Source organism: Marmota flaviventris, chromosome 4, assembly GCF_047511675.1.
Source record: "Marmota flaviventris isolate mMarFla1 chromosome 4, mMarFla1.hap1, whole genome shotgun sequence".
Classification (NCBI taxonomy): Eukaryota; Metazoa; Chordata; class Mammalia; order Rodentia; family Sciuridae; genus Marmota; species Marmota flaviventris.
This window is the reverse complement of record NC_092501.1, coordinates 11,189,836-11,199,422: the sequence shown is the minus strand read 5'-3', so window position 1 is coordinate 11,199,422 and position 9,587 is coordinate 11,189,836. Positions and strand designations below refer to the sequence as shown.

The following is a 9,587-nucleotide window of genomic DNA, read 5'->3' as shown; positions in this document are numbered from 1 at the left end:
CTCTCTTTCTCTCTCTTTTTGTGGTGCTGGTGATTGAACCTAGGGCCTTGTGAGGAGGCAAGCACTCTATCAACTGACCTATGTCCCCAGTCCCCTCATTTCCCTGTTTAAAAACTCTAAATGAGGGCCTGGGGTTGTAGTTCAGTGGTGGATCACTTGCCTCGCATGAGTGAGGCACTGGGTTCAAAACGCAGCACCACATGAAATAAATAAAGATATTTTGTCCATCTACAACTAAAAAAAAAATTCTTAAAAACCCCTAAATGAGATACTATAAAATTATATTCTGCAACTTAGATTTTTTTTCTATTTAACAGCCTATCTGTTATAGTGCATTTTTGTCACATTAGCTTATTTAGAACTATGTAATTTTTTTTAAAAAAATGTTTTTTTAAAACTGAAAAGAAAATGCATAACAGAAATGAAGTTATAAGAGACAGCTGGTCTTAGAGAAATATGAAATAATTACTATAAAAAGTTAATTATCTTTCCTCTGCAAGGAGAGAGGAGAAATATGCAGGTGCAGGAAACACATTTTCTTTTTCTCACACTCTTGTGTGAAAAAATTAGTAAGGTAGTTTAAACAATAACTTAGGTCCTTGAAAATTTTATCAGGTCACACAATTTAAAAGTCAGTACTTAAAGAACAGTAGATGGTCTTTTACATAAAACAAAATGATCTCTTTTAGACCAACATGACAGTCTCCTTATTAGAGACTTCCCTCTTTTAGTCTATGATGCTTCTTAATTGAACAACTTCATATAGGTCAAAGGCTCCAAAATGGTCGTTACAATTTCCAGTTGTCCTTAAAAAAACCATGGGAGGAGAAAGAGAAATCCATGAAAACTTGGCTGATGATTGGCCAAATGTAAACATTTGGTTTATATCTTAGATTGTTCTGGCTAAAACAAAATGTCATAGACTAGGTGGCTCATAAACAACAGAAATTATTCCTCACAGTTCTGGAGGCTGGGAAGTTAAAAGATTAAGATGCTGGCAAACTTGGTGTTTGATGAGGGCTTTCTGGTATATAGCAGACACCTGTTTTCTTGGTGTGTCCTCACATGACTAAAGGAGCAAGACACCTCAGCAAGTACTCTTCTGTAAAAGCACTAATGCCATTCATGAGCTAATTACTTCTCCAAAGCCTGGCCTTCTAGTACTATCACCTTGCCATTAGGGCTTCAATATATGAATTTGGGGAATGGGGAGGATATAAATATGCAGTCCATTGCATTCTGTCCCTAGGATTTCCCAAAGAAACAACCCATAACTTGTATGTATGTGTGTGTGTGTGTGTGTGTGTGTGTGTTTATTAATTCTGGGGATTGGCTCATGAGATAATGAAGGTGAGAATTTCCTTGTTCTACTGTCTGGCAGTTGGAGAAACAGGAAAACATTGTGGCATGATTCCCAGCCAAATCTGAAGGCCTAAGAACCAGAGAAACCAAAGGTGTAAGTCTTAGTTCACGTCCTGAGTTTTGAGAACCTGGGGCTCAGATATCTGAGAGAGAAAAAGGTCAATATCCCAACTCTAACAGGAAGCCAATTTGCCCTTCCTCTGCATTCTTTTTTTTTTTTTTAATTTTTTATTGTTGGCTGTTCAAAACATTACATAGTTCTTGATATATCATATTTCACACTTTGATTCAAGTGGGTTATGAGCTCCCATTTTTACCCCATATACAGATTGCAGAATCACATCAGTTACACATCCATTGATTTACATATTGCCATACTAGTGTCTGTTGTGTTCTGCTGCCTTTCCTATCCTCTACTATCCCCCCTCCCCTCCCCTCCCCTCCCCTCTCCTCCCCTCCCCTCTTCTCTCTCTGCCCCCTCTACTGACATTCATTTGTCCCCCTTGTATTATTTTTCCCTTTCCCCTCACTTCCTCTTGTATGTACTTTTGTATAACTCTGAGGGTCTCCTGCATTCTTTTTTTTTTTTTCCAGGTTTTTTTTTTAGTTATACATGGACTCAATAACTTTATTTTGTTTATTTATCTTTTGATGTGGTGCTGAGGATCGAACCCACTGCCTCATACATGCAAGACAAGTGCTCTGCCACTGAGCCACAACCCCAGCCCCCCTTCCTATGCATTCTTGTCATATCCAGCTCTCAATGAATTGAATAATGGCCATCCACAACTTCTTTATTCAGTCTACCAATTTAAATGCTCATCACTTCTGGAAACATCCTCACATGCACCCAGAAATCATCTTTTACCAGCTTTCTGGGCATCCTTTAGCTCAGTGAAGTTGACACATAAAATTAACCATCATGTGGACTGGGGATATAGCTCAGTGGTAGAGCAATTGCCTACTATCTCCAAGGCCCGGGTTCTACCCCCAGCACCACAAAATAATAAAAAAATTTAAAAAAATTAATAATCACAGTGTTTGGGGCCCTTTTTTAAAATAATATTTATTTTTTAATTTTAGGTGGACACAATATCTTCATTTTGCTTTTATGTGGTGCTGAGAATCCAACCCAGTGCCCCACGCATGCTAGGCGAGCATGCTACCACTTGAGCCACATCCCCAGCCCCTGTTTTGGGCCCTTAACCCTAAAGTTAAGCCACCCTGACTGCTGACCTAAGTAATTAGCAGCAGATTTCTCATATACAGACAAGGATGATGAAAGCTCTCATAGATATACATAGAAGCCAGGAGATGATGTTAAAAGTCAAATGCTACTAGAGGACACCAAAGTCTAATCAAAACTCCCAAATCTCAGAGGTAAGTAATAAACCTGACATTGAGGGGCTGCGGGTATAATTGAATGAGAGACTGCTTCTCTGGTATGCAAGGCCTAGGTTCTATTCCCAGTACTGCAAAAACAACAACAACAACAACAACAAAACCCTGACATTGAAGGGCCAACAAGATAATCAGAGTTAGGTCATTTACCATCATTATTTGTGTGATATTAATTATGTAAATATATTTTCTCACATTCATTGATTTCTGTACTGGAAGAACTCTTTGTGATTGTCTCTTCTAATAAGGAAACGGACTACAAAGGATTAAGTGACTTGATCAGGATTACACAGAACTGGCTAGAACCCAGCTTTTTTAATGAATATACTTAAATTAGTAAAAGTATGTCACATGTGTAAAAGAAGATAAATAATATGTACAATGATCATCAATGTTTTAAAAAAAGTAGAATAGCATCACAAAAACTTTCCATTATAGGGCTGGGGACATAGCTCAGTTGGTAGAGTGCTTACCTTTCATGCACAAGGCCCTGGGCTCAATCCCCAGCACCACAAAACAAAACAAAACAAAAAAAACCTTTCCATTATAACCTGGGTGACACCAGGCAGGAGGACCTTGAATTAGAAAGCTGGAAGAGGCTGATGAATGCTGGCACAGCCACAGGCCAAGGAGGGGTCACTAAAGGAGGGGAGAAGTTGCAGTGTCCCTCAAAAACTCCAAAGCAGGAGCAAGGCAAGGTAACTGTCCCGGGAGACTGGGGATGCAACTTGTCCTAGGAATAAAGCATTTTCTTTTTTTTCATCATTCTGCTCAGCTTGCATACTCCTAAACTGAGCTTGCATTTGGAGCTTCACTGAGATAGTAGTCTACATTTGGGCCACACAGATTATAGAAGCATCTTCCTGCCAAGTTTTCCTCTCTCCTAAGGACTCTACTTAACTCTGAATTTATAGGTGACCAACTCCATACATTGGCCTTAATGACTGATTGCTGTTTTTTCAAGCTGCTGTCAGGCAAATTTTTCTAATTAATTTCATTCCAAACAGTAGCACTTAATCCTGGTTGTACATTAGAATTATCTGGGAAGTTTAGGAAAAAAATACTAATGCCAAGACCCTTCCACAGTTAAATTCTAGTTTAATTAGCCTGAGGTCTAAGCATTGGTATGTTTGAAAAACTCTTGGGTGATTCTAATAGGTAGTCAGGGTTGGAATCACTGATTTAAAACATCAGGAGAAAGAAAGGGTTAAGAATATGGGTCCTGGGGCTGAGGCTGTAGCTCAGTGATAAAGTGCTTGCCTTGTATTTGTGAGGCACTGGGTTCAAGCCTCAGTACCACATAAATATAAATAAAGATACTGTGTGTTCATCTCCAACTAAACAAACATTAAAAAAAAAAAAAAAAAGAAGAAGAAGAATATAGGTACTTTGTTTTCCTGGTGTAGCTACACTGATTAAAGTTTCCTTCATGGCTGGGTGCAGTGGTACAAGTCTGTAATCCTATTGACTAAGGAGGTTGAGGCAGGAGGATCAGCAACTTAGCAAGGCCCTGTCTTAAAATAAAAATAAAAAGAGCTGAGGATGTAGCTCAGTGGAAAAACACCTATGGGTTCAATCCCTAGTACCACTCCCCTCAAAAAAAAAAGAAAGAAAACAAATCCCCAAAACCAACAGAAATCAGGGGAAAAGTTTTAATGAACTAAAAAACATTGCTTTTTTTCATCTTCATGTGATTCTTTAAAAATACTGAAATAATTTGTAGGACATACTGTCTTCAAAAGTTTTTCTCATTACTCATTTTTGCTAAGGAAAGACAACATATGGCTGAATTCAACAATAAATGTGAAACTGATGGTTCTGCTGAAACTTCTTATCCTCATTATCTTTGTTCAAATCGCATACACTGGTAAAGCACTTGCCTTGCATGTGTGAGGCACTGGGTTCAAGCCTCAGCACCACATGAAAAAAAAAATATACTGTGTGTTTATTTACAACTAAATAAATATTTTTAAAAAATATATGATACACTAAGCACAATCTCCTTAATACTTATGATTGAGATGTCTGGGCAGCCCACTAGGCACAGTACTTACAGAAAAAGATTCCAGGACATTTTGTTGTTATGGTACTTGTTTTCTGCTATGGAAATTCAACAATGAAATCAGTGTGGAGTGAAATAAGTAGAAATGCAAGTCCTTCCTGCTTTTGGGCCCTCTCATTTTTTGTTTGAGCAGAAGGTGAAAGGTATTACCTCCCTTTTCTTATCACCTTTTTTTTTTTTTTTTTCCATTTCCTTCCAAGGCATTAGAGAAGACAAGAGATGGGAGAAAGACTCACTGGTTTATGTAACAGGGAGTGTAATAAAAGTTCAGTTGCCATCTGAGACCAAGACTTCCCTAAGATTATACAGCTGGACAGACTTGGAGCTGGATTTGGAACTGGGGGCCTTGTTTCCCAAATCCATTCTTTTCAAGGTAATACGGGCCATCTTACCCAGCCAAACTACATGTCTTCCACTTCATTAACTGATTCCCTGAATGAAATATCCTCAAACCCATCATGCTTAATTCAGGCACAATGGTCATCTGTACTTTCTCACCATTTAACGCTGTGCTGCGTGTGAACACTGTGTATTTTTGGTTGTTACATCCTTCTCGTTGATGTGCACTTACTGAATGCCTGTTGTTGTCAAACGTCACAAATTTCTAATAGGAATTGCCTATACTGCCTGTGCTCAGTGGATAGCCAGGCCTGGGATGAAGCCTTTTAGCCAGCACCTTGGGTCACACTTCTGGCTTGCTCTCCTCGCTAGGCTCCCTCTCTGCAGGCACTTGGGCCCTCAGGGACTGTGCCCGAGGAAGAGGGGGACTCAGGGACTCGGCCTGGCTCTTTTTGGGTAAAATGGAAGGAATGAATAACCCGCCGCATGGGAAGGTGGGAGAGTGAGTGGGCCTCTGCCCCAAAGGCCGCGCGGAGGAGGGTGGCTAGCCAGTCTAGCCTGACTCAGCCAGGCGCACAGGGTCCGCCCGAGGCTGCCGCAGGCGGGAAGGCGGTACCGCTGAGGGAAGGGCCGGGGGAAGAGCCCGGGAGCTGGAGCCACAGACAAGGGAGGAGGAAAAGCCCAGGGGGAGGTGCTGGGAGCCGGAAAAGCAAAGCGAGCCCGCAGTGAGAACGGAAAAGAAAAACGCAGCTGGAAGAGGCAAGGAAGGGGCGGACCCGGAGAGTCGAGGCGGAGCCAAGGGCGGGGCCTGAGGAGACGTCGGGGGAGGAGCCAGGAAAGGGGTGGGGCCGGTGGGTCGGGGGAGGCTCCCGGGGAGGGCGGAGCCGGGGGTGGGGAGGTGCGGGGGAGGAGCCCGGGAAGGGGAGGTGCCGGGGGAGCGACCTCCTCGGCAGCCGCCGCCGCCGCCGCCGCCGCCGCCGGGGCGCATTTTCCTCGGGCGGGTTGGGCACCGGGGGCTCTCCTCGGGCCAGCTACTCGGCTCTGCGGGTCCTCGACCACTCCCTGAGGCGCGGGCTCAGGCGGTCGCGCCGACGAGGACGCCCTGGGCGCCCCCCGCGGGCCGCCGCCTCCCTCGGCGCGCGGGGCCGGCATGGAGCTCTTCCAAGCCAAGGACCACTACATCCTGCAGCAGGGCGAGCGCGCGCTGTGGTGCAGCCGCCGCGACGGCGGCCTCCAGCTCCGACCGGGTGAGGCGCGCGGTGCCGGCTGGGGCGCCCTGGGCCCGGGCGGGAGCGGAGGGGGCGCGGCCCGGCCCCGCCGAGAGCCGCCGCCCGCGGGCGGGCGAGCTGTCAGTTTCCTGGCGCCCGCGGCCCTGCCCTCTGCGGAGGAAAAAGGGCCTGCGACCCTCACCGCCTGCGCGTCCGGCGCGCCGTCTGGTCCCGGGCCGGGGTCCTGCCGGGCGGATAGCTCTGGCAGGCGCTCGGAGGCCCTCGGGCCTCCCCCTGGAGGACTTCTCCCAGCCCTTCGCGAGGTTCTGGGTTCCAGTTCCACCAAGTCCGTGGAACCTTCTGTTGCCGTCCATGTGTTCCTAGTGTCTTATTATTGATAAGTGCGGCTTGGTGATGGTTACCTCATGGGCTCTCGATGTGAGGCACCTGTCTTCAATTGTAGTATTACAGTTTGTATTGAAGAGTTTGGATGTTTAAGAAGTACTGTGGGCCCATGTTTTGGGTGTCCTAAGGCCTTAGAGGAGCCTGGGGCTGCAGCCTTCAGTTTGCTGTAGGGAAGTTTTCGGATGGTAACTGCTGCGCCTGCCCTCAGAGAGCTGACAGTCGGTTCCCTCTGTGAGGGCACAGGCGGCCCCTCCCGCTTGCCAGTCCTTTCTCTTAACCACACAAGATCTTTTCACTTTAGGAAAAATGGGAGAATTGAGTTTTCAAAAGAAAGAGCCCAAGCATTGGACATTTCCTTGTAATTCTTCCATGCATGCGTCTAGACAAAGATTTACATGGTATGAATTGAAAAATATAAAAAGTTCAAATGAACTTTTCAGATCAGCTTGTCACCATTTATCAGATAGTTTCCAAAGACAGACCCTTTAACCTTATTCCCAATCCCCACAACCTCCTTTTCGCACAGGTGGTGGCATCCTCTTTTTCAGGTGAAGAGCAATGTGCCCAAGAGTTTGTAGAGTTGGGATACTTGATAACAGGGCAGTTTCCATTCTGTCAGAACACTTCTTGGCAGGCCCTGCTGCTTTCTTATGATGTCCTATTAGTTGCTTTGCTACAGCAACAAACTTTTCTTTTTTTCTACACTCTGCCTATATTTTTCTTGCTATTACATTTTATTTCCTCTTCAGAAAGGAGGAGAAACTACTGCATCTACATAAGGTTCCTGATGATCTTGGGACAGACATTGTAGATAAATAATTTTGCCCAGTATTCTGTCATTTTCTCTTTTTTCCTGACTTGATCATTAACCTGGCTTCCCTCCCCCTCCAAATTTGGGTAAAATTCAAGGTTTTCAAAAAAAGCAAACTTCTTGGAGTCAAAGACCTTGGACCCTTAGAGCTGGTTGGAAGTTGAGATCATCATGAAGTCATTGGACAGAACCAGCTTCTCTGCATCTTAGTTTTCTCAACTATAACCTGGTCCTAAATTTTGGATTAAGTCATGTGGTTTGGGTTGCTCTTTATCCAGAGTCCATATTGAAAGGCAAACTTAAAACTTTTTTTAAACAAATGAAACAGCTAGAGCCTTTGCAGTTATCTAACTTCTTGGAATGTATTGGACCACAGGATAAAATAGACCAATAATCTATAAGAAGGAAGAGGCCTTTATGTTTCAGAAGTAACCACTGTTTTGATCTTTAGATGTTCCCAGTGAATAAAGAATCCCCGAACTTTACCAAATGGTTTATCTTGCTTTGTACTCAATATCCTTCCTAAATATGGCTATTTAAAGTGGCATTTTAATTTACTACATGGTACATATGGGATTATTTGAAATTCTGTTTATTGGACTTGCCTCCCCTATCCTTTATGGCCAGTTTTGCTATTGTTTGTAGGGTCAGCGTTTACAATCTTTGGTTGTTTCCTATTAGTTATTCAACTTAATAGATTACTGACCAAGCCCTTTTCTTTATCACACAGCAGTATGATAAGACCAAAAAAGCTTGTGGACATTGTGATTTTTTTACATGTTGCATTTGAATAGCTGAGACAGGAGTTTTCTTTTTTCCTAGAGACATCAGAATAATAAGAATTGATATTTAAGGTTAAAGTGAGATTTAGGCTGGAATGTTTGTTACTCTTAGCCCCTTTTTCTGCCTAGCTGTTTGTGTAATGCAACTCCGAAGCCATCCCCACCTTGTGCTCACCTAAACCTTATGACTGGGGTAGAATTATTGGCCACCTTTATTGTGTTTCCAGGTACTTAGTGTACCTAGTGCACACTTCCATTATAGCCCTTCTTTATTATACCATGTAATAATAGTTTGACCCCCCCCCCCCCCCCCAGTACTAGGGCTTGCACATGCTAGTCAAGTGCTCTATCACTGAGGTACGTCCCCAATCTTTACTTTATTTTGAGAGTCTTGATAAGTTGCCCAGACTGGCTTTGAACTTGTGATCCTCCTGCCTTAGCTTCCCAGGTAATTGTCATAGGCATATTCCATCTCACCTAGTGATAGTTTGTCTCCAGTGGACAGTGCATTCTTCAAGGCAAGGACTATACTTTACTCATCTTGGTATCTTTAGGCTTTAGAATGTTTAGAACACAGAAGACATTTTTTTGTTGAGTTGAGCTGAATAAAACTTAGGTTCAGGTTTTCTCTGAGTTAAATCATTGCCTTAAAAAGAAGATGCTATGTTTTGCTTATTACTAATTTTAGGCTATTTTGAGTATCTTTTTAATTGGGCTGGAAAATCTCTGTCCAGCTGGATGAGGAAATATGAAGAAAGGAGTACTTCTGTTTTTTTTTTTTTCCTTGACTGATGTAGCATTGTTTGTTTATTTATTTATTTTTTGGGTGGTGCTCCTATTTTTCTTTTTAATGCTGTTAAAGGTCTTTCAATTTTTTCCTAGCTAAATAACTGAGTATTATTTTTCTGATGTTTCAAATAATTCTAAGGCTAAGGAGTAGTCTACATTTAGGCATAGTACTGCTTTTTGATAGATGCTTATGTCTATTGCAGGGTAATAACCACCAGAGAAAAATACTGAGGTTTTAATTTCTCCCAGGAAAATGACAAAACCCTGTGTACATATTCAGTGGTTTCCTGAGAGTAGAGTTTAATGTCTGAGAATAAGAATTGTAGTTTTAAAGACTTAAATATAACACAATCCACTTTTGGGGAATAGTGATATAATCTTATCTCTTTAGTCTTAAAATTGCTTCCACTAGCCCTTGTGGCTTTGTC

At 42.9% G+C, this 9,587-nt stretch overlaps 1 protein-coding gene across 3 annotated transcripts in view; it reads left to right on the top strand.

Moving 5' to 3' along the window:
- The first annotated feature begins 6,129 nt into the window (after nucleotides 1–6,129).
- The window catches only part of Inpp5f (inositol polyphosphate-5-phosphatase F), an 87,883-nt gene continuing 84,425 nt past the window's right edge, over nucleotides 6,130–9,587 (top strand). For all 3 annotated transcript variants that reach the window (XM_071610846.1, XM_027930200.2, XM_071610847.1), the window contains exon 1: nucleotides 6,130–6,411. In XM_071610846.1, coding sequence (XP_071466947.1) covers nucleotides 6,315–6,411 — 97 coding nt within the window. In that variant the 5' untranslated portion in view covers nucleotides 6,130–6,314. The remainder of the gene's footprint in view (nucleotides 6,412–9,587) is intronic.